The 27,141-nt window shown below is 50.9% G+C and overlaps 2 protein-coding genes and 1 long non-coding RNA gene across 4 annotated transcripts in view; 2 read left to right on the top strand and 1 right to left on the bottom strand.

The window, feature by feature from the left end:
• The first annotated feature begins 229 nt into the window (after window positions 1-229).
• LOC138814172 (paraneoplastic antigen-like protein 8A) lies at window positions 230-4,204 on the top strand. Its single transcript, XM_070003131.1, has 3 exons — window positions 230-478; window positions 658-2,048; window positions 2,799-4,204. The coding sequence occupies exons 2-3, from the start codon at window positions 746-748 to the stop codon at window positions 2,813-2,815; spliced, it is 1,320 nt and encodes a 439-aa protein (XP_069859232.1). The 5' UTR covers window positions 230-478; window positions 658-745; the 3' UTR covers window positions 2,816-4,204.
• Window positions 4,205-6,761: 2,557 nt separating this feature from the next.
• LOC138814168 (uncharacterized) lies at window positions 6,762-22,117 on the bottom strand. Its single transcript, XR_011367912.1, has 3 exons — window positions 22,082-22,117; window positions 12,389-12,679; window positions 6,762-7,242 (listed from the first exon to the last, which is right to left on the bottom strand). It is a non-coding gene; the product is annotated as an uncharacterized lncRNA (long non-coding RNA).
• Window positions 11,955-27,141, top strand: part of LOC138814157 (paraneoplastic antigen-like protein 8C) — a 27,197-nt gene continuing 12,010 nt past the window's right edge. The window contains exons 1-2 of one of the 2 annotated variants that reach the window (XM_070003101.1): window positions 11,955-13,100; window positions 14,561-16,238. In XM_070003101.1, coding sequence (XP_069859202.1) covers window positions 12,497-13,099 — 603 coding nt within the window. In that variant the 5' untranslated portion in view covers window positions 11,955-12,496 and the 3' untranslated portion in view covers window position 13,100; window positions 14,561-16,238. Of the gene's footprint in view, window positions 13,101-14,560; window positions 16,239-27,141 lie in introns of those variants that run through there. The other variant, XM_070003110.1, reaches the window with a different exon arrangement.

The following is a 27,141-nucleotide window of genomic DNA, read 5'->3' as shown; positions in this document are numbered from 1 at the left end:
CTCACTGAGGAGTTCCGGGGGGCCCCAACCCCCAGCTCGGAGGAGGACCTTCTGCACAGGGCCTGTCCATCCCTCTCGGAACGCCCACCACCTGCAGCGCCTGCATCCGGACACGCCGTCTCTTAGCAACCGACCTCCGGTTGCCATGGAGACCGCCCGACCTGAGGGCCCCGTAGGCTCGCTGCCGCAGCTCGGGGAGCGAGTGCGCACGCGCGGGCCGCAAAGCCAGCCTCGACCTGGCGCGGCGGTGGTTGAGATCGAGGCCGGATTCCGCGTGATCAGACCTCGTCAGCCCGGGGCGGGAGCTGGGGGGCGATCGACAGCTCCCGGGCCCCATCTACCCTGCGTTCCCCGCCATCCCCGGAGCCAGCACCCGAGCTGGGCGGCGCGGCCGGTGGCGCAGCATCGCGGCGGCGGAGCCCGGGCGGCCGCGCCTGGGGGTGGGGCGAGGGCCCTTGCGGCGGATCCGCGGACCCGTGTGAGCACCCCGGGGGGTGGGGCGGGGTGGGGAGGACAGCCGGGGGGCTGGGAAGAGGGGGTGATGGGAAAGTACGCCAGGCCTCCTGCAGCCCCCCCCCCCCCCGCCATCCACGCGTGGGGCCTGGCCGTCCTTCCCGGGGGGGGGAGTCTGACCTCTCTGTTCTTATGACCTTGCAGGATTCTTTTCTTGGGGGGTGCGATCAAAGCTCCGCCGCCCCCCTTCGCCTCCCCCCCTGCCCCCCCTCGGCCGCTCCCAGCGCGCTCCATGTCCGCGGCCATGGCCATGAACCTCCTGGAGGACTGGTGTCGCGGGATGGAAGCGGACATCCACAGGTCCCTGCTGGTCACGGGCATCCCCGAGGACTGCGGCCAAGCGGAGATCGAGGAGACCTTGAACGGGGTCCTGTCCCCCCTGGGCACCTACCGGGTGCTCAACAAGATCTTCCTGCGGGAAGAGAACGCCAAGGCGGCGCTGGTGGAAGTGGGCGCGGGGGTGAACCTGAGCTCGGTGCCCCGCGAGTTCCCGGGCCGGGGCGGCGTGTGGAGGGTGGCCTGCCGGGACCCCACGCAGGACGCCGAGTTCCTGAAAAACCTCAACGAGTTCCTGGATACCGAGGGCCGCACCTGGGAAGACGTGGTCCGCCTCCTGCAGCTGAACCACCCCCCAAGACCCCCAAACCAGCCGGCCGAGAGCTGGGCCGGAGCTTTGGGGGTGCTCCTGGGGGCGGTGGTGCAGATCGTGGTGTACATGGATGCCGAGATGAGGAGCCGAGAGGAAGCCAGGGCGCTGGAGAGCGCGGAGCTGGAGGAGGAGGAGGCCGCCTGGCTCTCCGCGGGGAGGAAGAAGGTCAAGAAGGAGCGGGGTCTCGCCGCAGCCGACCTGGCCTCTGTCCTGAAGAGGGAGCACCCCGCCCACTGGAATGGCCTAGATGGCCAGAGCGACCCCCCCAAACCTTTAGGGCGCCGGGCTGGAGCTAAGTCTCGCTCCAGGAGGAAGAGGAACCGGAGAGCCCACAAGCAGGAGCCGGCGCCTTGGAAGGAATCTGGAGGTGACCATCTTAGCAGCTCAGCCTACTTGTCGGGTGGTCAGATGGGTGACCCCGAAAATATGGAGGTCTCCGAATCCATCAAGAGTCACAAGAAGCCCTGTATAAAGCAAGAGGCGTCGACTTCGAGTCAAGCCCTGGCAAAAAATGTCTGGAAGGTTCCCAGAGAGCCTCCTCGACGTGCCTTGATGCAAGCCAAGACCCCTGGAGGCGCAGAGGAGTGGGAACAAGAGGGCGGCCTGGAGAGACCCCCAAAGAAGAAGGTCCTGAGCTGGGCTTCAGCCAAGAGTTCTGTCTTCCTGAGGAAGAAGAAGAAGGTGAGCTTGGGCCCCGTCTCATATGTCCTGGTGGATTCCGAAGGTACCACAAGAAAGAAGTTGAGGATCGCAAAGAGAGGCTCGGCCTCCAGGAGACCAGGGGCCGCTCACAGGGCCCCCCGAGGCCAGCAGCCCACCGAAGCGCCAGCCTCGACGTCCAGGGGTCTGAAGGCCAAGCCAAGAGGCCCTCCTTGCACCTCCAAAGGTGAGGTATCCACAGAAGGTTCTTAGAGAGAACCATGATCTTTTTAGGGGTAAGGGTCCTCCTTTGCTAAGGTCTTAATTGTTCAGAAAGCTCCGGAGGTGGAGATAGAAAGATGTCAGTGTGGGGGTGGGGAGAACTGTTTGCCAGGCCTTAGAAACACCCCAAATGTTCTCTTACACCCCTGTGATCTGTAGTAAGCAGAGGCAGGAAAACCACAGTCCAGGGCCAGCCATGGGAAAACTGAGATGCTACCTGAAAAAAATTAAATTAAATTAAAAAAGCAAACCCCACCACAACAAAAAGGCTGGGGCTCAACAAAGAAGGGCGTGGCTTGGCCTCAGGGGGCGTGGTCCTCAGGCCAGGGCGTGGCTCCGTGGTAAGGAGGCGTGGCTTGCTGATAGGGCCAGAGGCAGGGGCGTGGCTCTGTGGTAGGAAGTGTGGCTCAGCTGTAGGGGGTGTGGTTGAGCAGCGAGGGGCGTGGCTCAAGTGGTGGAGCATCTGTCTGGCAAGTGGAAGGCCTTGAGTTCAAATCCCAGTACCACCAAAATTACTCCTTCTCCTCCTACCGATGATAATGATGATGATGATGGGGGGGTTGGGGGCTAGGGTATCAGTACATGGCTTTAAGGGTGATGATTTCTAAATCCTGTTTGAGGGAATGAACGTGTTGCAGGACTCAGAAGCTCCTAGAAGCAACAATTTCCTAAAGACTCCTCTCCTTGGTTCCCCTCTGCTCTAATGTATTCACAGGCTCCCAAAAGCTCTGATTTGGGAACCCCCCCATAGCCGAAGAGCTGTGAGAGAGAAGGCCAAGGAGCAAGTCCCAAGAGGAAGCAAACTTCTCTCATCTTTTAACTACAGCAAGGTTTTGGACTCCAAGGGCCCCGGTTTGTGGATATGGCTGGGGGGAGGGAGGGAGGAACTGGGGGAGGGAGGTGTTTCTTGCCTTTTTTTCTCTCTGGGGCTGCTTCTCACCTTTCTTTGCTCACCTTCAGAGCCCGGGAGAGTTGGTAAGTGGCTTGAGAAAATTCTAGAACATTCCTTTCCCTTTATGCATGCATGAGCACAGTCCTCATTCTGCTTCTTCATGCTCAGGCTTTCTCCTCCACTTCCTACAGCTTCTGTGGGGCCAGGGTGGGGGAAGGAGGGGTCAGCTGATTTGCAGGGCCTGGCATTTTGAAGGTTGGGGTAACTACTTTCTCCTTTAAATTTCCCTGTTCTCAACCTAGGGGATAAGTTAGGCCAGGACCCTTGGCACTGCCCTGCTGCCTGCCCAGCCCCTGGGCTTCAGTTTCCAGCTTCCATCCCCCAGCTACGGAATCCAGAAAGGGGGGTGGGGTAGGCCCCAAGAATGAATTCTATGAAACGAGGAATGTCTGCTTACCCTTCAAGTATTCAAGTTTCAGAATCAGTCATTAAAAATGGCACTTTTAGCTGGTATGGTAGCAAACACCTGTAATCCCAGCACTTGGGAAGCTGGGGCAGGACAGAGAGTTGGAGGCTAGCTTGTGCTACAGAGTGAGGTTCCCATATTGGGGGAGAGGGGGAGCTGCGGTACATGGGGAGGTGGGCAAGATGATCACATTCTTGGACTCTCAGTTCTAATTGCATCCTATGCCACCAAACTCACCTTCTTGTTGTTTCTGTATATAATTAACAATTCCTGGTGACTCTGAGGAAGGAGAGGAAGACAGGAAGGCATTTGGTTCTATCCTGTGCATGTCCCCCATCGACCCTGGACCTCTCCGCACCTACCCATCCAGGTCCCACCCAGACTCTTCAACTGTGCTGAGCTCAAGTCCTGGATTAAGCCCAGTGCACAATAATCTCTCCCCGGAGTTTTAGCCCTCGTGACGTTCCAATGTCTCTTTCCTGGTACAAAATGTGAACCCGCATTAGGTGTCCTTCGTGCTTTCCACTTCTGGATTCTTTGTGACTGTGATGAGTTAGTTCAGCAAATCTTGGGTGAACCCTGATGCCACAGTCTGGGAAACAAACCCCTGGAGGGAATTGGGCTCTGGAGGAGGCAAAAGCCTGGGACAGTCGAGCTATGAATCCTTGTGCACTCCACCATGCTTTCTTGTGTTCCCAGATTCTCACCATGGTTAGTTACTTCATGTATATGTATACGTATAAAATAAAGTTCAGCAAAGGAACTCTCTGGTCCAGTCTCTTGGATAAGTGGTGGGTATGTGGACTGTTTAACCTGGGGAAAATGGTTTCTTTGTTTATTTGTTTTTAACCCAGGGGGCCATCAGACCATGAGAGAGTGAATTTCAAATAAGAGAAGATATTTGCTGGGCACTGGTGGCTCACGCCTGTAATTCTTAGCTACTCAGGAGGCTGAGATTTGAGGATCCTGGTTCAAAGCCAGCTGGGGCAGGAATGTCTGTGTGACTCTGATCTCCAATGAACCACCAGAAAACCAGATGTGCCACTGTGGCTCAAGTGGTAGAGTGCTTACCTTGAGCTGAAGAGCTCAGGGATAGCACCCAGGCCTAGAGTTCAAGAAAGAAAGAAAGAAAAAGAAAAAGAAAAATCATCTTTGTGTAAGTGACAGACATCTGAATGACCTATGGAGTTGGTGTGTGTATCAATCTTTATTCTTTCTGGAAGGCCACACCGTAAAGTTAAGAGCTAGTGAAGTGGGGGCTAAGGGCAAAGAGGGGGGACCACCATCTCCCTAAATGTCCCATTGTGGTCATCTTTCAGAGGCTGATGTGGGGACAGAAGGATGCTTTCACCCTAACACAACAGCAACACTGTACTTTTCTGGGGGGAAAAGGGTGGAGGCTGACTGTATTTACCACACACCACATTCACCACTATTTCTTCATGAGCCACATTTTTCTGCATTGCTTGGAAGCATTTGCTGCCATTCCTGGACAAATATTTGCTCTTTTCCTGAAAGCTTCCTTGTTAGGGAAGGTAGGTTCCCTGCCCTGCTGCTTAGTTTCAATGTTCTTTTTTTTTTTCTTTTTAATGTGCCTGTATGTCTTCACCCAAAAAACTCTTTTTTGGGGGGGGAGGGGTCCTGTCGTGGGGCCTGAACTCTGGGCCTGGGCTCTGTCCCTCAGCTCTTCAGCTCAAGGCTAGCGCTCTACCACTTGAGCCACAGCTCCACTTCCGGCTTTTTTCTTTTTGCTTATGTGGTGCTGAGGAATCGAACCCAGGGCCTCATGCATGCAAGGCAAGCGCTCTACCATTAAGCCACCTTCCCAGCCCCCAAAAAACTCTTAGCAAGTATTTCTGCACAGCCTGGTGTGCCCTGTCCACTTCCCATGACAAGGGGAGCCGGCCCTGCAGACAAGCTCTGATGCCTGGGTAGAATTCTGCACAAGAAGTCATTTGCCCTGGGAGGAAGGACAGCAACCAATCAGTGGCTTTTCTGCCCTGGGAGGAAAGATGGGACCAATCAGTGACTTTCCTGTGGGGAGGAAGGACGGGGACCAATCAGTGACTTTCTTATCCAGGCTTAGCTGTGCAAGAAGCTGTCACCATAGATTTTTCTTTTCTTTTTTTTGTCGACAGACTGTGGGGCTTGAACTCAGGGCCTGGGAGCTGTCCCTGGGCTTTTCTATTCAAGGCTAATGTTCTACCACTTTGAGCCACAGCTCCACTTTCAGCTTTTAGATGGCTAATTGGACCTAAGAGTTTCACAAACTTTCTTGCCCTGGTTGGCTTTGAACTTCAATCCTCACATGTCAGCCTCCTGAATAGAGAGGATCACAAGTGAGAACTACCAGGACCTACCTAGCTAGTGATTTTTTTTATTTTTTTATTTTTTGGTCTGTCGTGGGGCCTGAACTCTGGGCCTGGGCGCTGTCCCTCAGCAATTCAGCTCAAGACTAGCGTTCAACCACGTGAGCCACAGCGCCACTTCCCACTGTTTCTGCTTATGTGGTGCTGAGGAATTGAACCCAGGGCCTCATGCATGCAAGGCAAGTGCTCTACCACTGAGCCACCTTCCCAGCCCCTGATGATTTTTTAAAAAAATAGTAAACTAAACAGAGACTGGGGACATGGCTCAGATGATAGAGCACCTACACCAAATGTAAGACCCTATCTGGGGGCTGGGAATGTGGCTTAGAGGTAGAGGGCTTGCCTAGCATGCATGAAGCCCTGGGTTCGATCCCTCAGTACCATATAAACAGAAAAAGCCAGAAGTGGCTCTGTGGCTCAAGTGGTAGAGTCTAGCCTTGAGCAAAAAGAAGCTCAGGGATAGTGCCCAGGCCTTGAGTCCAAGCCGGAGAACTGGAAAAAAATTAAAATACAATAAAATAAGAATAAAAATAAAACCCACCACCACATAGTTTTTAGACAACTGTCCATTCTCATAGATCTGTAGTGGGAAGTTTTCTTTTGGTGATTCTGAGCAGAATTGCACACTTGTCAGATTACTGGAAGATGGACTGAGCTACAAACGCAGTCTTTTGGCACAGCAGCTATAGGTCCACATTCGCTTGATCTAAACTCTGTTCTGAGTTGAAGACACCAGCTCACAAGCTCCTGTCACTTACAGGGACCAAGGAATGCAAGCCAGGCTAGCTGCTGACTTGGACAACTCACATGCGAGGCCTTGCAGGCCCCTGTGTATGGATTGGCTCTCATGTTTTATTTTAGCACAGATTTCCAGTGTGGCTGTTCACACAGTGAGACCTGGGAGCGCACGTCCCATAGGCCCAAAGTAGACCACACCATGCGGGTATAGACAAAGTTTATTGGAATCTCACATGCTTATATATAGGACACAGACATAAAATCTTCAGTCTAGGGGCAGAAAGTTAATCTTCAACAGTTTTACAGAAAGGCAGACAATGAGAGTTAACTTTAAGTCAGTAAGCAAGGAAGAGTTCATCCTTGTCAACAAATGTGAGGTAGCTCCAGTGATCAAAGGTTACAAAGAGTAAGCAATGCACAGGTGGGCTTCCTTCCACACATAAAAGGAGCCTGAAGGCATTGGTCTACAGAATGAATAGGAGGGGCACGAAGGGCACTTTCCACATACCTTCACCTGAGGCTTATGGCTGGGCATCCAGACTTTGGCTCAGACTTGGAAGGGGTGTCCCCCCCACCCCACCCTGGAATGCATGCCAGATGCACCCTCAGGTCACAGAAGTCCTCAGCTGAGAAAGCCAGTGTCCCCCTGACATTCCAGCAGGGAATTGGATGCAAGCAAAGCTTTATGGAAGGCCTGCAGAAGGAGAAAAAAAGCAGAAGAAAGGAAAAGAATTACTGTGAGCTGCGTGCCAATAGCTCACACCTGTAATCCCAGCTACCCAGGAGGCTGAGATCTGAAAATCCAGATTCAAAGCCAGCCAAGACAGAAAAGTCCATGAGGTTCTTTTTTTTTTTTTTTTTTTTTGTCAGTTGTGGGGCCTGAACTCTGGGCCTGGGCACTGTCCCTCAGCTCTTCAGCTCAAGGCTAGCGCTCTACCACTTGAGCCACAGTACCACTTCTGGTTTTCTGAGTGATTTATTGGAGACAAGAGTCTCACAGTCTTTCCTGCCCAGGCTGGCTTTGAACCATGATCCTCAGATCTCAGCCTCCTGAGTAGCTAGGATTACAGGCATGAGCCAACGGCGCCCAGCCCTAGGAGGTTCTTATCTCCAGTTAACCATCAAAAAATCCAGAAGTGGAGCTATGGCTTAAGTGGTTGAGCACCAACCTTGAGCAAAAGAAACTCAGGGACAGTGCCCAGATCTGAGTTCAAGCATCAATACTGCCACAAAATTTTTTTTTTGCCGGTCATGGGGCCTGAACTCTGGGTCTGGGCGCTGTCTCTCAGCTCTTCAGCTCAAGGCTAGCGCTCTACCACTGGAGCTACAGCACCACTTCCGGCTTTTTCTGTTTATGTGGTGCTGAGGAATTGAACCCAGGGCCTCATGCCTGCAAGGCAAGCCCTCTACCACTGAGCTACCTTCCCAGCCTGCCACAATTTTTTTTTTTTTTTTGGGTCCGGTTGTGGGGCCTGAACTCTGGGCCTGGGCGCTGTCCCTCTGCTCTTCAGCTCAAGGCTAGTGCTCTACCACTTGAGCCACAGCGCCACTTCCGGCTTTTTTCTTTTTGCTTATGTGGTGCTGAGGAATGGAACCCAGGGCCTCAGGCATGCAAGGCAAGCACTCTACCACTGAGCCACCTTCCCAGCCCCCCTGCCACAAAATTTTTTAAAAAAAGAAGCTGGGTGCCATCTCACGCCTGTAAGCCTAACAACTACTAAGGAGGCTGAGATCTGAGGATCCAGGTTCAAAAGTCCCTGTGAGGCTCTTTCCTTCAATGAACCACCAGAAAGCCGGAAGTGGCTGCTGTGCCTCAAAGTGTAGAGCACTAGCCTTGAGCACAAAGAGGCTCAGGGACAGCACCCAGGCCCGGAGTTCAAGCCCACAAAGGACGGGAAAAAAAGAATTATTGTCTGAGAACTCCAATGTGTTCTTGTCTTCTAATCCTTTTGTTTTTAGGTTGAAGTGGTTTTCTTTGTTTTCGTTTTGTTTTGTTTTGTTTTTGTCAGCCATGAGGTTGAACTCTGGGCCTGGGCGCTGTCCCTCAGCTCTTCAGCTCAAGCGAATGCTCTACCACTTGAGCCACAGAGCCACTTTTGGTTTTCTGGTGGTTCATTGGAGATAAGAGTCTCACAGACTTTCCTGCCTGAGTTGGCTTTGAACATGATCCTCAGATCTTAGCCTCTTTAGTAGCTAGGATTACAGGTGTGAGCCACTGGCATCTAGCAGTTTGGTTTCTTATTTTAAAAGGAGCCATAGAAAGATGTCAACAAAGCTGGGTGCTGGTGGCTCATGCTTGTAATCTTAGCTACTCAGGAGGCTGAGATCTGAGGATCACTGTTCAAAGCCAGGCCCAGAGTTCAAGCCCCACAATCAAAAAAAATAAAATAAAATGAAGACTTTCATCCTATCTACTCAGGATGCTGAGATCTGAGGATCAGGGTTCAAAGCCAGCCTGGACAGCAAAGTCCTTGAGACTCTTACCTCCAATAAACCACCAGAAAACCGGAAGTGGGGCTATAGCTCAAGTGGTAGCGTGCTAGCCTTAAGCTGAAGAGCTGAGGAACAGCGCTCAGGCCTAGAGTTCAAGCCCCACGACCGACCAAAAAAAAAAAGATGTCAACAAGAAATGACCCATAAGTCCAGTGTCAAAATAGCACTTGGAGACATTTAAACATAAGATACATAAAGCATTAGACATTCAAACAGTACAGAATTGAAAATGGAAACTGTCACCTCACCCAGTTTGTCCTCTACCTACCCCCCAAAGCCAGTGACCAAAGTAGGTTCTCATTTTCCTTCCAAAAGAGAAACAAATGTTTTATTTTGTTTTGTTTGTTTGGTCAGTCGTGGGGCCTGAACTCTAGGTCTGGGTGCTGTCCCTCTGCTCTTCAGTTTGAGGCTAGCGCTCTACCACTTGAGCCACAGTGCCACTTCTGGCTTTTTCTTCTTATGTGGTGTTGAGGAATCAAACCCAAGGCCTCATGCATGCGAGGCAAGCACTCTACCACTGAGCCACCTTCCCAGCCCTAATAAACCTTATAGTCATCTTCTCCTGTGTCTCCCTGACTCTGGGTGGTCTCCTGGGATGGATGTAAATGATCCTTTCAAATAGTCTCATGGACTTTCCTGCCCAGGCTGCTTTTGAACTTTGATCCTCAGATCTCAGCCTTCTGAGTAGGTAGGATGACAAATATAAGCCACAGCACCTGGCTTGTATCAGGGAGGAGGCTAAAGTTTGAGAGACTCCATTTCCAAAATAACCAGCAATAAACAGGACTGGAAGAGTCACTCAGACAGGAGAGTACCAGCTCATCAAGTAAGCCAAGCAATGGCAAGGTTATGAGTTCAAGTCCTGCTAGTAAAAGAAAGAAAAGAAAGAAAGTGGTTCAAGTGGTAGAATGCTAGTCTTGAGCAAAAGAAAAGAAGCTCAGGGACAGCTCCCAGGCTCTGAGTTCAAGCCCCAAGACTGGCACAAAATAAGCACATATGCCACTATGAAAGTTAACCTTAGCTTGGCACCAATGGTTCACGCCTGTAATGCTAGCTACTCAGGAGGCTGAGATCCAAGGATCTCAGTTCAAAGCCTGCATGGTAAGAAAGTCAATGAGACATTTTTTTGGTCATGGGCTTGAACTCGGGCTTGGGTGCAGTCCCTCAGCTCTTCAGTTCAAGGCAAGGCTCTACCACTTGAGTTACAGCCACTTCTGGTTTTCTGGTGGTTAATTGGAGATCAGAGTCTCACAGACTTTCCTACCCGGGCTGGCTTGGTACTGCGATTCTCAGATCTCAGCCTCCTGAGTAGCTAGGATTACAGGCATGAGCCACTAGCACTGAGCAAGACTCTTCTCTCTATGGAAGTGGCACTGTGGCCCAAGTAGTAGAGCACTAGGCATGAGGAAAAAAGGCTCAGGGACAATGGCCAGGTCCTGAGTTCAAGCCCCTGAATTGGTGCACACACACACACACACACACACACACACACACACACACACACACACACACACACACAGAGTTTACTTCCCTTGATGGCAAATAATGAGACCAGAGTTTTGCAGGAAAGGAGATGAAGGTTCATTAAATTTTTCCAGTCAAAATGAAGACTCATGAAGCCACTGCTCCCTGTCTTATTGTGGGGCTGAGGGCAAGGGACAGTCCCCAGAGAAAACCTCAGGAGCCCCTGCTCCAGATGCGTGGGCTGGGGCTGGGCAGGGAAGGAGGCCTTGGGCTTGTTCATTTCTTTTGATATTTTGTAGTTCTATCTCCAGAGTTGTTTCTGGCTGTCCCCAAATGTTCCTTCCTGCCAGGGTCAGGGAGATAAGGAGAGCAGCTAGTGACCTTGCCTGCAGCTGCAATGACATTTTTGAGTTCCCTCTCTGGAGGCGTGGGGGGGGGGTTGGACAGTAGAGAGGAGAGACAAAGCCTGGTGCCAGCCAGTGGCACACATCGGTAATCCTAACTACTCAGGAGGCTGAGATCTGAGGATCATGGTTCAAAGCCAGCCCAGGCAGAAAATCCATGAGACTCATCTCCAATTAACCACCAGAAAACCAGAAGTGACACTATGGTTCAAGTGGGAGGGGGGGGGGGAGGGAGAACCTGTATTTTTTTGGGGGGGGTTCCCATTGTGGGGCCTGAACTCTGGGCCTGGGCGCTGTCCCTCAGCTCTTCAGCTCAAGGCTAGCGCTCTACCACTTGAGCCACAGCGCCACTTCTGGCTTTTTTCTTTTTGCTTATGTGGTGCTGAGGAATCGAACCCAGGGCCTCATGCATGCATGCAAGGCAAGCGCTCCACCACTGAGCCACCTTCCCAGCCCAAAACCTGTATTTTTAAAACTCACATAGCTGAAAGCATTCTGGTGATTGAGCTCAAACTGCAATCATGGCCCGTTTTGGGGTCCTCTCCTATGACAAGCAACCAGCATTCTTTCCCCAACTTTGTCTCTCTGTAGGTTTGTACAGATCTCTTGCACATTCTTGGTTTATTCAAAGGGTGCCGCTTATTTATTTTCTTAACTCTGATGCTCTGATTTTAACCCCATCTTGGGATTTTGCCGTGTGAGAGTCCTCAGAGCGGTTCCCTGTAACTCTTTGCACGTGTCCTAACTTTCTGATGTTCTCAAACTCATCTCCCCATCCTCCATGTCTCCCACCCCCCAGAAATCGATTATTTGCTGAAAGGAGAAGGGTGGGTACATCTGCAGGTGGGAGCTGACCCTTCACCCCCTGAGTGACACCCCTCCTCTCCTCCCAGCCCTTGCCCCCGCCCCTCCTTGGACTCTGATTTCCATGCAGCAAGGCCGGCCAATGGCAGAAGAGATGCTCTCCCAGTTGCCATGGAGACCATGCCGGGCTGCAGAGCGGAAGGAGGTGGTGACGTCACTGCAGGAGCAAGTGCAGCCACTACATCCTGGTCTTAAGCCCGGGCCACAGGGCACTGAGAGCAATCTCCGGGCAGTGTGAGGACCTAGCCACCTTGTCTGCCAGGCTATCACCCGCTACACTCAGGTGACAGAAACCCTGGGGGGACCAGATGCCCTGAGCTGTTGGGCAATCAGGGCACTGTGAAGACCTTTAGGAAGCTCCTGTGGAGTGAAGAAACTGAACCTTTACACCATCTCTGGTGTGGCACTGCCTAGAACCTGGGAGGCACGGATCAGCTTGGCACACATCCACCTCTGCTTCCCTGGCATTCCGTGAGTCCCTGGGAATTCTCCTGAGCGCTCTCAGGAGAGACGACTGAAGGCCTAGCATAGTGGCATACCCCTGCGGACCGGGGGCTCTGAACACCCTTGTCTGAGTTGGACACATTGCCGCCTCTGTGAGGCCTCATTTCTCACCTAGTCTGAGGAAAGAGATCGGGGGGCACGCTGGATCATTCAGGATATTCCCGTGGCACCTCAACTTCCTACCAGAAGGCATACAGGATTCTCAAGGAGCTGGGCAGGATGCTGTTCGGTGTCCAGGACATTGCGTTGTTGGAACATGGGTGCAAGGCCTTGGAGGTGGACAGTTACAAGTCCTTGATGATTCTGGGGATCCCAGAAGATTGCAACCACGAGGAATTTGAAGAGATCATACGGGTGCCCCTCAAACCTCTGGGCAAGTTCGAGGTGGCTGGGAAAGCTTTTCTGGAGGAACAGAGAACCAAGGCAGCCATCATTAGGCTGGCCGAGGAGCTGGATCACGACGTGGTGCCCCGGGAGATCCAAGGCAAAGGCGGGGTGTGGAAAGTGGTCTTCATGCCCCCGAGGCAGGACATTGAATTCCTGACCAAGCTCAACCTGTTTCTGCAGAGTGAGGGGAGGACTGTGGAAGACGTGGCCAGGGTCCTGAGGCAGGAGCTGTGCCCCACGGTGACCGATCTCAGGCAGCCGCCCCCGGCAAGGCAGTGCTGCCCACCACCGCCGCCTCGTGCCAGCCCGGAAGCTGGGGCCACCGCCAGGGTGGACGAGGGGGAAAAGGACAGCAAGGCCGGAGAGAGCAGGAGGAGCAGGAAGAAACCTAAGAAGAACCGTCGTCGGCACCAGGCCACTGACAAGAAGCAGTGAGGTGATACGGGGTGGGGAGGGGAGGGGAGAGACTTGGGGTGGAGCCATCTGCGTGGCTGTGGGAGGATGGGAGTGAGTGTGGTGGAATGCGTGAGGGGGGGCCTCCCTCCAGGGAGTGGGAGAATGGCCTCGCGGAGTGGGGGGGGGGGAGGCTGAGCGGGTGGGAATGAGGTTGGGTGTTTTCATCTGAGCTTAAGGAACTTGTGCGGGAGAGCTGAGTGCAGGTGGCCATCCTGGGGGTGAGTGTGGGCCCCCCTTCCTTCTTTCCTTCCCTCTGTAGTGATTACTTATTGCCCTGCCAATCTAACTTTTTAAAAAATCCCTGCTTTTGTCATAAGTGGTCATGATTATGTCATTTGGAGGTACTGGTTGAGTCAATGTAGGTAAGAGCAAGCACATCTGATTGAGCAGGAGTGTCCATTTGTCATCCATCATCCATCCCTCCATCATACATCATCCATCCTTCCATCAATTTCCGCCCCCGTCCATCCATGATCTATCTTTCCATCCATCCATCCATCCATCCATCCATCCATCCATCCATCCATCCATCCATCCATCCATCCATCTGTCCGTCCATCCGTCCGTCCACCCACCCACCCCATCCATCATTTCCTGAAATACATACAAGGTGCCAGGCTCTGACAATTCAGCAGGGACGAAACCAAACCCGAGTCTGGCTCTCGAGGCCGCCATATCCAACACCTGTGCGAGCACAGGTGTCCTTCGCGTCACCTGCACGCACGTGATGGAGCCTTGGGCACTAGGGCACAACCACTGGGGACAGAGCTGGGTAATAGTGTCAGGATTTGCGGGGAACACTTGAGAGCCTCCAGGCCTCCCCCAACCCCAGCTGCACCCCAGAGTGTGTGCGTGGTGGTAGTTGAGGGAGTACAGGTCCCGCGTCAGCGAGGACGGGGTCCCAAAGACCCCCACAGCAGCTGCTCACCTGGAGACACTCCCCGGCCCGCCCCCCGCCGCCGGGAGCCACCGCGCAGCCGCAGTGGGAAGCCGAGGCCGCCTGACCACGCATGCGCGCGCGTCTGGCTGTTGCCATGGAGGCCTCTGCCCCGCGCAGGCGCAGATGGAAACGGAGGCGGAGGCTCCCGGGTCCGGGCTTTGCCGGGGTTTTGCAGGTCTCTCTTCAGAGGAGCGGAGAAGCAGAGCGGGGCCTGGCTTGGGGAGACAGCCCCGCAGGCCGCACGGCGAGGGGATCCAGTCCTCCAGGGACACCTGTGGGGTCAGTCACCCCTGCCAGGCCCCCCTGCTTTGCAAAGGAGACGCCCAGGCCAGGGCTGACCAGTGGGCAGTGCGCCCACCTGCTCCGAGCGACGCTATAAACCAGATGCTGTGTTCTGCACAACCCTGCAAAAGCCATCAGCTTGCGGGGGGGGGGGTGCGGGGGGGTACGAGTGTTCCTGCCCAGACTGGCATCTGGGGTGACATGTGGGTCTCCCCCAGATTAAATCAGAGAAATCCTAACTGGGGCCAGAAGGAAGGGAGAGGTGTTATGTTCATTCTACTCTCTGAAGAACGAAAGACACCGGGCGCTGGTCGTCACGCTTGTAATCCCGGCTGCTCAGGAGGCTGAGATCTGAGGGTCGAGATCAGAAGCCAACCCGGAAAAGTCTGTGAGACTCCTGTCTTCAATAAACTACCAAAAAAAGCCGGATGTGGAGTTGCGCCTCAAGTGGTAGAGTGCTAGCCCTGAGCAAAAGAAGCTCAGGGACAGCACTCAGGCCCTGAGTTCAAGCCCCAGGACGGGCAAAAGAAAAAAAAAAAGAAGAAGAAGAAGAAGAAGAAGAAGGAAAAGACAGCCAGGTGCTGGTGGTCATTTCTGTAATCCCAGCCTCTCAGGAGGTTGAGATCTGAGGATCATGGTTTAAAGCCAGCCCAGACAGGAAAGTATGAGACTCTTATCTCCAGTTAACCACCAAAAAGCCAGAAGTTGGAGGTGTGACTCAAGTGGGAGAGCGCCAGCCTGGAGTAAGGGAACTCAGGCCCTGAGTTCAAGCTCCCCATGCAGTGGGGAGGTCTGGTGCGCATGCGTGTGCCAGCAGCGGGTGCAGGCAGACAGCCCCCTGGCCCCCCAGCTGTCCTCACATGGAAGGAATTTTTCCGGTTCAGTTGGTTGGCAAGACCTAACGATTCTGGCTTGGGTCAGTTTCCCAAGCTGGCTGGCAATCCCGCTTCCTCCACATGTTCTGGTTTTGTGCAACTACTTGATCAAGCTTTTCCTGAAACCCTCCTACCCCCATATATCTGAACTTTTTGCCAGAAACAAAGTCAAGAAGTTTGTAGCTCTCTTATTGATCTTTCTGGACCTTGTAAATTCTCAGCCCTAGGCAAACCACACCCAGAGAACATTCTGGTACTGTGCGTCTTGTTCTGACCCTCTCTGACTCTTCTTCACAGGCACACAGCGTTCCAACCTCCCCGCCCACCTGGCATATTTGCTTGTTGCATGAAATTCCCCCTTCAAGGCAACTTTGGTGTCTAATAAGGGGCAATGTGACATTTCTTATCCCATTACAACAGGACACAGAGTTTTTCCTTAGGGCGGCCTTTGGTGTATCTACTTGTGAGAATTGACATGAATAGTTTTAGATATTATCTATGGAACTGAAAAACCCACCACTTCCTGTTGGAGAACTTTCTGAGCCAGTGGAAGTTTCCAGGCGGATTGTAGTGGGTGGGCACGCGCAGGGGATTGTGTAAAAAGTTATCAGTTGAAAAGTGACTCCCCTGAGTGAAAGTGTCACTAGTACAGCAAATGTCCAGTAAAAATGTACAAGTAAATTGGATGTGCTGGCCAGCCGGGTGTGGTGGTACATGCCTGTAATCCCTGCTACTCTGAAGGCCTTAAAGTCTTGAAGGCCAACCAGGGTAAAGTTACTAAGGAGACTGTCTTAAGAACAAAAGGACTGGGATTGGGGTTTAAGGGGAAGAGCACTTGCCAAGCCAAGTGTGAGGCCCTGGATTCCATCCCCAGTGCTGAGAAAGAAGAAAGGCTGGGACTGGTTTTCATCGCCTTCCATTTTGATTTTGGAAGTGGGTTTGGCTGCAGCTCTTCTTGTTCCTTGTGGTTGGTGTTCTACTGTGTAAATATAAATGGACACAATAAATGTATGCTGATGAACCCGTGGCCTGTTCATTACTGTATTGGGGAAGGGAGTGTGGGGAGGAACTCCATCTCAAATTTAATTCAGAAACATAGTCTGTCTGCTAAAACATGTTTTAAACACCATTTCTAAGGGTCTGAAGCGTTCTTAGGCGGCAAAATGGGTAGAATCAGGTCTGGTGTGGTCGCTCCTGCCTGTAGTTTCAGCTGTTCAGGAGGCAGAAATATGGAGGATGAGCTAGGCATCAGTGGCTCAGGCCTGTAATTGTAGCTACGCAGGAGACTGAGATCTGAGCATCATGGTTTGAAGCCAACCTGAGCAGAAAAGTCCCCCATGAAACTCTTATCTATGATTAACCACTCAACAACTGGAAGTAGCGCTGTGTCTCAAGTGGTATAGCGCTAGTCTTCAGCACAAAGAGGCTCAGGGACAGCGCCAGGCCCGGAGGGGGGGGGAGGAGGAAGAGGAGGAGGAGGAGGGAGAGAGGGGGAGGAGGAGGAAAAAGAGGAGGAGGAGGAAGAGGAGGAGGAGGAGGAGGAGGAGGAGGAGGAGGAGGAGGAGGAGGAGGAGGAGGAGGAGGAGGAGGAGGAGGAGGAGGAGGAGGAGGAGGAGGAGGAGGAGGAGGTGGTGGTGGTGGTGTCAGGAGCTGGTGGCTCATGCCTGTAATCCTAGCCACCTCCTCCTGCTGACCCAGCCCCAGAGCAAGCCATATGGTCCAGGACAGGACAAAGGCGACCCCTGATAGGAAGATGGTGGAGAGGCTTTGGGTGTTTGGACAGGTGCCTCCCGGAGTTTTAGAGAAGCTCTAGTGTCTCCAGAAGGAGATATATGTCCTGCCCTAGGCCATCTTGCCTGAGTAGGCTCCAGCAGAGGTTGGGTCCCGCATGGAGTCACCTTGCTGGGGAGGGCTTCCTATGGGTCTCTGCTGCCCCAGGCTGGCCCTCCACCAACGCTCAGTCAATAGGGCTAGGAGTCATTTAATAGCCGTGGTGTCTGCCCTCCACTATACCAAGACAGTGAAGACCAGCCACAAAGTCAAATAGCTCAGGGTATTTAAAGGCAAGATCCAATGGGGGCTGAGGGGGGGCGGGCACTCACAGGTGGCCAGTGGTAGTTTCGAGATTGGCAAAGATGCAAGTTACAGAAGCAAGGCTAGCCGGGTGCCAGTGGCTCACACCTGTCATCCTAGCTACTCAGGAGGCTGAGATCTGAGGATCATGGTTCAAAGCCAGCCCAGGCAGGAAAGACCTTGAGACTTATCTCCAACAAACCACCAGAAAACCGGAAGTGGCGCTGTGGCTCAAGTGGTAGAGCGCTTGCCTTGAGCTGAAGAGCTGAGGGACAGCGCCCAGGTCCAGAGTTCAAGCCCCATGACTAACCAAAAAAAAGAAAAAGAAAAAGAAAAAAAAAAAAGCAGGGCTAGCACTTACAAAATGGTGATGACAATTCCAGTCATTCCAATAACCAAGGCCATATGTCACAAGGCAAAGTCCTTACCCCAAATCTTCCCATCAAAGAAGCAAGTTAGTGTAACAGTAATTACAGTCTCTATATGCAGAGTAATAAGTCCTTGAAGCAAAAACCACATTCCAAATTTCTTACCACCTTCCAGGTTTTCTGGCTCTTTCTGAGTTATCTACGGACTCCCAGTAACCTGGTGTTTAACTCATTAGTTTACTTCAAACCTTTATCTCTGGAATTTTCCTTTTAATGACTAACCTGGAGTTTTTTCTTTCTTTTCTTTCTTTTCTTTCTTTCCCTTCCTTCCTTCCTTCCTTCCTTCCTTCCTTCCTTTCTTTCTTTCTTTCTTTCTTTCTTTCTTTCTTTCTTTCTTTCTTTCTTTCTTTCTTTCTTTCTTTCTTTCTTTCTTTCTTTCTTTCTTTCTTTCTTTCTTTCTTTCTTTCTTTCTTTCTGTCGTGGAGCTTGGCCTGGGCACTGTCCCTCAGCTCTTCAGCTCAAGGCGAGCACTCTACCACTTGAGCCACAGCGCCACTTTCAGTTTCCTAGCGGTTTATTGGAGGTAAAAGTCTCACGGAGTTTCCTGCCCAGGCTGGCTTTGAACCGTGATCCTCGGATCTCAGCCTCCTAAGTAGCTAGGATTACAGGTGTGAGCCACCAGCCCCTGGCTTAACCTGGAGTTTTTGTAAGGAGATTCTGCCTTTCAAGTTTGGCCTTTTCTTACCCACTTCGCAAATTTCAGTAAATGCTAAGCTGCAGTTTGTCCCATTCCTAGGGTCTGTACCTATGTTTCTCAGGTTACCTGGGACTTGTTTGTCCCAGTTAAATTTCATTCTTTCTTGCTCTACTTAATAGTCTGTTTAATGTAACCTGACTCTAACAATGTCAGTATTCCATAATAGTCACTACACTAGCACTCTACCAGTTTGAGCCACAACACCAATTCTGGTTTGTTTTCTGGTGGTTCATTAGAGATAAGAGTCTCATGGACTTTCCTGCCTGGACTGGCTTTGAACCTTGATCCTCAGATCTCAGCTACCTAAGTAGCTGGGATGACGGGTGTGAGCCACTAGCAGCCTATTGATTATTATTATTTATTCTTCTTATTATTATTTTTTTTGCCAGTCATGAGGCTTGAACTCAGGTCTGGGCACTGTCCCTGAGCTCAAGGCTAGCACTCTACCACTTGAGCCACAGCACCACTTCAGGCTTTTTCTGCTTATGCGATGCTGAGGAATTGAACTCAGGGCCTCATGAATGCAAGGCAAGCACTCTACCACTGAGCCACCTTCCCAGGCTCCCCCCACTCTGTTTTTAATTGCCAAACCTGGCTGGAGGGATTTCAGCCATGTTTTCTTTTCTGCATTCTTTTTTTTTTTTTTTTTTTTTTGGCCCAGTCGTGGGGCCTGAACTCTGGGCCTGGGCGCTGTCCCTCAGCTCTTCAGCTCAAGGCTAGCGCTCTACCACTTGAGCCACAGCACCACTTCAGGCTTTTTTTTCTTTTTGCTTATGTGGTGCTGAGAAATCGAACCTAGGGCCTCATGCAGGCAAGGCAAGCGCTCTACCACTGAGCCACCTTCCCAGCCCCTCTGCATTCTTTTCTGATTTCTAGTTTTTCTTCTGTGCTTCTGGGACTTGCAGGGAGGCTGGTTTTGGGGTTGAAGTTTAGGCCAAGAAAGTATCAGCATCGTCCTCTGGACTGGGCCCAGACCCCTTCGCATCCATGGTTGCTATGGAGACACATGATCTGCAGAGGGAGGCCTGGGCTCAGACACCCGGATGAGGCCTGAAGGAGGAGGGAAAGTCTGCTGAAGGTTAATGACCAGCTCTGAAAAAGCACAAACAACCCCACCCCAAATCCTCGCCAGGGCCCCGGCTGAGCCCCCAACTACTCTCCACTCCCACGCCATCCCCCCCTCCCTTTTCCCTCTTCTCTTCCCTCTCTCTGTCTAAACATCTTCCCCAAAGCCATAAAAATCTCCCCTCAGAAGCCAAATACAATTTCATGGTCATTTTTATTCTGGTGCAAAAGTCCTGCATTCACTTGTTTGTTTTTTTTTGTGAGTGAAATATCCTAGCTTCCTGGGGCCAGTGAGACTTGAACCCACAATTGCACAATCAGGGAAAGGAGTCACCAACAGTCAGTCAATAAGGATAGGAATCGTTTATTAGTCATGGCGTCTGACCTCCACCATCGAGACAGTGAAGACCAACTTCTTGTAGTCAACTAGTTCAGGGTCTTTAGAGGCAAGATCTGGGTTGGGAAGGTAGCTTAGTGGTAGAGTGCTTGCCTGGCATGCATGAAGCCCTGGGTTTGATTCTTCTGGAAATGACGCTGTGGCTCAAGTGCTAGAACATTAGTCTTAAGCAAAAAGAAGACAGTGCTCAGGCCCTGAGTTCAAGCCCCAGGACTGGCAAAAAAAAAAAAAAAAGAAAAAGAAAAAAGGCAAGATCCATTGAGGGGCACTAGCAGGTGGTCAGTGGCAGTTTTGTAGTCGACAAGCAAGGTACAAAAGCAGAACAAATGTCGATTACAATTCCGGTAATCAAGGCAGTAAGTCCTCAAAGCAAAGTAAGGTGGCTGAGCACAATTTCCTGTAGACAGCAAGGTGCCTAGACAGGAGGTGGGGGCTGGGCACCCAGCTCCTTCAAGACCTGGGGGTGGGGCAATCCTCCCTTTGAAGTGCAGATACCTGGCTCAGTGAGGTGTGAGCTGGGAGGGAAAGGCGTTAGTCTTAAGAAAACATCACCTCCCAAAATGCTGAGAGCATAGATTAGCTCCTCAATTGGCCCAGAGGTGAGAGAAGCCATCTTTACAAATGCAAATACCTCGCTGCACCCCCCCCCCCACTTAATCACTCAGGCCTTTATCTTTGAAATTTAATATTTGGCCTTATTCTTAATCAATACAAAGGGTCAAGTTTCACTAACTGTCAGATTGCAATCTTGTTCTATTCCCAGGGTCTGTAACTTACCTTTCTCAGGTTACCTGCGACTTGTTTGTCCCAGTTAACTTTCCTTTTTCCTTGGTGTAGTCAATATCCTATCTGCTTAATTTGACCTGGTCCTAACAATTTCACATTTTACACTCTTTCTTGTGGGGTAGGGGGATCATAGCAGTGAGGTTGAAAATAATGATCATAAGCCAGGTTTGGTGGATCGTGCCTGTAATCCTAGCCATTCAGGAAGTTGAGATCTGAGGATCAAGGTTCAAAGCCAGCTCAGGCAGGAAAGTCCAGGAAACTCTTTTGTTTGTTTGTTTGTTTGTTTGATACAGTCATGGGGCCTGAACTCTTGGCCTGGGCGCTGTCCCTCAGCTCTTCAGCTCAAGGCTAGTGCTCTACCACTTGAGCCACAGCTCCACTTCCGGCTTTTTTCTTTTTGCTTATGTGGTGCTGAGGAATCGAACCCAGGACCTCAGGCATGCAAGGCAAGCGCTCTACCACTGAGCCACCTTCCCAGCCCTCCCTCTTATTACCAGAAAACTGGAAGTGGTGCTGTGGCTCTGCTAAGTGAGCCTGCCATTCTCACCCAGAACTTCCCTACCACAGAAAACAGAACCAAAAATACACCAAAGTAAACAAGACAGACAAGTGACCACAAAGACAAAATCAGGTCTCAGTGAATGGGGCAACATCTCACCAACATTTACAAGTGGGACTCAAAACCATTTTATCAGGGGACTCAAACTCCCTCTATTCACCTCCAGAGGTTTTTATTTCTTTTAGATTCCTGCAAAAGTTGACCCAGGGGCCTTCAAGGGTGGAAGAGAATTCCAGTCATCTTGGGGCAAGGGAAATGAGTCCCCAGCAGCTGTCCCCTCAAACTGGCAGGTTCTTCCCCAAGCTCAGACCCCCCTGGGCTAAAGCCTGAGGCTGAGATCTCCCTGGGGCCACTCCCACCTGCAAAAAGTTTTCCCTTTCTGATTTTAACACTCAGATTGTAGGCTCTTCTTTAACATCGTTAAAATTGTCAGTCAGGAGGGAAAGCGGTATGATTTGAGTCTGTCCCATATCGTCCATCACACAGAAATAAATAGCAACCGACAACACAAAAGCAAAACTGACTCACAAAAGGACAAACAACAAATTCCTCCTATTGCCCGGAGGCAAATACCAGAGGGGGAGTTTGGCCTACTATGGCCTCCTGCCTCCAGCCCACACCTTGGGAGCGACCCTCTTTGTCCCATCAAAATTTCCAAAGGAATGAGGGGATTCCATGTCCCTCCACAAATGAGGGGATTCCACATCCCTCCAAAGGGGCCTGGAACACCTTCCAGGGCTCCCAGTTGACGACCCTCTGGTGCAACTGCCTAGGTCCTATGTCAACCTTTACAAATACAAAGGTGGGGCCCCCAAAGACAAAGCAACAAAAACTAAAGAAAGCAGATAATAAGACTCACCGATTGGTGTCTGACTCTCTGGTTCGGGGATTCTCAGGTCTGGGAGATCCCGAATGAGCCCCCAGAGATCTTATGCCCAGATAAGGATCCCCAAAGATCACCAAAGAGCCAATTCTGATGTAAGCATGTGAGAGTCGTTTATTACAAGCTCGAGCCTGGACTCATAACCATCACCGACACAGTGGGTCAGAGTTGAGAGCCCTGACCCTTCCTCTAGCAAGGTTTTTATAGGGTTTTTAGAGACTCCTATGTGTCATTGCAGTACTTAACAAATCATATCATACTGCTGGAAAATCATAAAATAATTCTAAAAGATGAGTAATGTGACCAGGGGCAGGACCCCACCAGGTGCTGGGGATTGGCTGGTTCATGGGGTTGATGCTCTTTGAAATGATTGGCTGGAGCAGATGGTCTGAACCCCAAGTGCTCCTTATCCTGTTATCTGCTGATTAGCTGTGATTAGTGGAATTTTCTGTAAAGGAGGTTGTTCCTGGAATTTGGGCTCAAGGGGATCAAGGGGAGTTACTGACACAGTTCCCGGACAAAATGGAATCCAAACCTACAATTGCTATATTCCATTCAGGCTTCATAGCTCAAGTGGTGCAGCACTCACCTTGAGCTGAAGAGCTCAGGGACAGCGCTCAGGCCCAGAGTTCAAGACTCACAACTGACCAAAAGAAAAAAAAAAGAAAAAGAAAAAGAACATTTTAAAATATAGAATAAGCCGGGCACCTGTGGCTCACGCCTGTAATCCTAGCTACTCAGGAGGCTGAGATCTGAGGATTGCAGTTTGAAGCCAGCCCGGGCAGGAAAGTCCATGAAACTCTTATCTCCAATAAACCACCAGAAAATCGGAAGTGGCGCTGTAGCTCAAGTGGTAGAGCGCTAACCTTGAGCTGAAGAGCTGAGGGACAGCGCTCAGGCTCAGAGTTCAAGCCCCACGACCAACAAATATATATATATATATATATAAATATAATAAAATATAGACTATTGGAACTTTATTATATTTAACAGGTTGCAGGTCGCCAGTTGTTACCAAGGCCTGCAGCACTCAAATACACATAACACAGCTAGGAAACATACTAAAGTGGAAAGAGATAACAAAAACAATACCAACAAGCCAATTCAGCTCCAATGGAGAGCTGACTTGGGACACCGTGATGACTGGAGATGAGCCAGGAAACAGGACATGGGACACGATCACAGAGACACATGTGGCATGGAGTCCCAGCGGCTAGGCTGGTCTGGGCCTAAGTAGGTTGGTGCAGGGGGCAGATCCTCAGGAAATTCGCAGTCCCAGACACTGGATTGACAGATTCAGTAACCTATCAGCCAAGTGCCTGCCCCTGTCTCCGGGGTCCAGGCACACCCATTACCTGGGAGGCAGGTGATGGGCAGGGGAAGGGTTCCTCCCCCCACCATGAAGACAGGATGCCAGACTATAATCCACCTTGTGGCCAATATGGCGCCAGCCAGATCTGACCTCCTTACTTCAACGTTAGCCCAATGAGCTCCCTTCCCATAGTTTAGCACACACCTTCCCCCCTCCACAGCTTAGCATGTTTCCTTCCTAGGCAACTCCAGGCCCAAGTAGTAAAAGCAGAAAATAATCAGCCAGTCAATAATCCGCCTCCAACACCTTTTACCTTGGGATGGCACTTTTCTGGGGCAGTCACCACCATAGAAGGCAGCAAGAGGCCGGGCGCTGGTGGCTCATGCCTGTAATCCTAGCTACTCAGGAGGCTGAGATCTGAGGATCGCGGTTCAAAGCCAGCCCAGGCAGGAGAGACCGTGAGACTCCTATCTCCAATAAACCACCAGGAAACTGGAAGTAGCACTGTAGCTCAAATGGTAGAGCGCTCGCCTTGAGCTGAAGAGCTGAGGGACAGCGCCCAGGCCCAGAGTTCAGGCCCCACTACCGGACCCCCCCCCCCAAAAAAAAAGAAGGCAGCAAGAGCCCCTTAGAGTGACCTTCAGGTCTGGGCAGCTGCAGGGCTCCTTATCTACTACTTGGGCCATAGCCATAAATCCTAGTCCGCCATGATGAAGTCCCTGAGCCACGTGTTCACACCGTGGTCTCCGCCTGCATGCCCCTTCTAGCCCCTCCTAGCCTCAAGAGGTTAAATAAGTCACCTCAGACAATAGGCCATGCTGCTTCTCACTCTTCTCTTGTGGGAAGGGTCCTTGCTGTTCCCTCTACTGGCAATCAACCTTTTTTCTTTGTTCTCTGTACCTGGATGTCTGCATGGTTTTCTGGCAAAGGCTAATTTACTCTAACTGCTCTTCATGCTTTTCCAATGACCTCCTAACACTCACTCAACACTCCCTTTATGAGTGTAAGAAAAGCCACCAGGCTTCTTTTCTGTAACCTTTGATGGAGTAAAACTGTTTCACATCTGTGGAGGAGGATTAACTCTTTGTTTGCTGACTAAAGATTAACTCTCTTGGTCATGTAAGCCTGTTTCACAGTTGTTGAGGAAGAGTTACTCTTCTGTTTGCTGATGAAAGATGAACTCTCTTTGTCTGTATGCTGTATATATGCCTGCAGTGCTTTTTTTTTAACGTATTTTTTTTATTGTGAAAATACTGTACAGAGGGGTTACAATTACATGGGCAAGATAATGAGTACATTCCTTATCAAGCATTGTTGCCTCCTCCTTTGTTTCCCCTTCCCATCCCTTCGCATCTCCCCCCCCCCGTCTTCCCCATCTCCCCCCTCCTCCTGTCTCCCCCACCAAAGTTGTAAAGTTCGTTTTTTGACATAATGACTTGTACATCTCATTGTTGCAATGGGTCCTCCTGTATCCTTGTTTTAATGATTTGTTTTTTCCCTTCCCCTCCACATATACCAATATCATATATAGTGAAAGCAGGGATTATACTATGGGGGAGGGACATACAAAGCAACAAAGAAATAATCTTATAAATATGTTAGACTTTTTCCCAGCTCTTTCCCAGCTCTCTCTCTTTCCCAGCTCTCTTCCCTGGTCTTTCCCAGGTCTTTTGCCAGCTACGTGGAATGCCAACCTTGCCTGGTCCCAGCAGGTCTACAGAATAAACCTACCCCTTACCTTAAAAATATTATTTTTTTTTTTGGTCCGGTCGTGGGGCTTGAACTCTGGGCCTGGGCGCTGTCCCTCAGCTCTTCAGCTCAAGGCTAGTGCTCTACCACTTGAGCCACAGCGCCACTTCCGGCTTTCTTCTTTTTGCTTATGTGGTGCTGAGGAATTGAACCCAGGGCCTCAGGCATGCAAGGCAAGCACTGTACCACTGAGCCACCTTCCCAGCCCCAAGATCTCTCTTTTTTTTTTGTCAGTCATGGGGCTTGAGCTCTAGGCCTGGGAGCTGTCCCTGAGCAATTCAGCTCAAGGCTCATGCTCTACCACTTGAGCCATAGCGCCACTTCTAGTTTTCTGGTTGTTTTTTTTTATTGTGATTAAGTAATTACATATTTTCCCAAATTTCACAGTATTGTGGGATAGTGATGCTCATTTAAAGTCACAAACTCATTCTAACTTTCCTGGAGCAAATTGTCTATCACGGTCTATAACATATAATGGCGTACACATATACACCATACATGTGATCAGCAGCATGGGGTTATTTAGTAGTGGTTCCACCAGATGAGTGGAAGTTCTTTGTTTCTTAGGTCCTGTTAATTTTGTCGTATCACCTAACATTTTGGATTTAACATCCACTTATCAGGGAGACCATGTACCATTTGTCTCTTTGCTCTTGGCTTACCTCACTCAACATGATTCCTTCTAGCTCCATCCATTTTCCTGCAAATGCCATTATTTTGTCCTTTCTAATGGCGCCTGCAGTGCTTTTAATAAACGTGGTCTCTACCTGCAAGGTGTCGTTCGCTCTCCGCCCACCAGGCACTGAGGCTCTTGCAGCCAGAACGGTGACCTGGAAGAGTTTGATTAGAAGGACACACTGTCCCCATGGAAGGAGGTAAGTGGCAAGGACTTTTCATTATAGGACAGTCTGGAAGTCTTGCTCAGCCCTTTGTGATTTAGTACTCCATGTTCTTGAGAAAAAGGGGGTGAGGTTGTCCAAAGGACAACTTGTGGAGTGTGTTCACACTGTTTGTGAGTATAACCCGTGGTTCCAGAACGAAGCAACTCTGGGTGAGGACACATGGCAAAGAGTTACAGAAAATGTCAGAAGAGCTCATAGATGAGGGGAACGTATCAGCCCCCAGTGTTGGGTGACCTGGGCGCGCCTTCATTCTGTTCTAGAAATAGTGAAACTGGAGAAGGATACTGTCGATCGGGAGCAAGTAGCTCATTCTTTGTATGAATATGAATTGGATGAAGACATTTTGGCAAAAGCAAAATGGCTGCAGAATGATGTTTCTCCTGTGCAGAAAGCACCCAAGTTTAGGACTGTTCCCCAACAAGCTGGGGTGTGGGAGGAGGCTGAAAAGCTCCAGATGCCATCTTCCTCTTCGCCCTCAGCCCCTCGGGCAGAGCAGAATTTTCCTCCTTTCCCTGATGAGGATGAATTAGAACATCCTCCCCTTCCTACAGTTTCTGAACCCCTTTCGTATGACGAGAAGGACCATGGTCTAGAACAGAGCACCCCAAGACGGCTCTTGGGGAGAAACCATCAAGGGCGCCTATGTCCCCTGGACGCCCTCATGAACTGCTTCTGTCCTTTCCATTGAATTCTGAACGACCATCCCTTGAATGTGTCAGGTTAATTGGACATGCTGTCTACTTTTAAAGAGGCTTGCGCATCTCGCGGTGCCACTCTGGGTACTGTGTTGGGATTTTTGGCGGGCTGGGCTCGTGGCGCTCTTTGGATCCCTTATGATGATCATCTGGTAGCCAAACTGGTTTTTGTCACAGTCTCAACATCGTCAGTGGCAAATGTGGCTTGCAGATGCCACCCGTGAAGAGGGGTGCACGGGCAGGCTGAGCTGGGGAACCCTCTAGGACTGACTTCTGACACGGTGATGGGGTTCAGGGCCTTTTCCTACTATTCAGCAGCCACTGGTAATTCCCGGGAACTCCTCCTCTCTCATCGGGCGGGCCGCGCTGGACACTTGG

Source organism: Dipodomys merriami, unplaced genomic scaffold (assembly GCF_024711535.1).
Source record: "Dipodomys merriami isolate MVZ:Mamm:240054 unplaced genomic scaffold, mDipMer1.0.p SCAF_106, whole genome shotgun sequence".
In the NCBI taxonomy this organism is placed as follows: domain Eukaryota; kingdom Metazoa; phylum Chordata; class Mammalia; order Rodentia; family Heteromyidae; genus Dipodomys; species Dipodomys merriami.
The sequence above is the reverse complement of the archived record's forward strand: the minus strand, read 5'-3'. Positions and strand labels throughout refer to the sequence as shown.

Bases quoted from the DNA above. Each gene is read 5' to 3' on its own strand.
- LOC138814172 (XM_070003131.1), top strand. From the start codon at position 746: ATGTCCGCGGCCATGGCCATGAACCTCCTGGAGGACTGGTGTCGCGGG.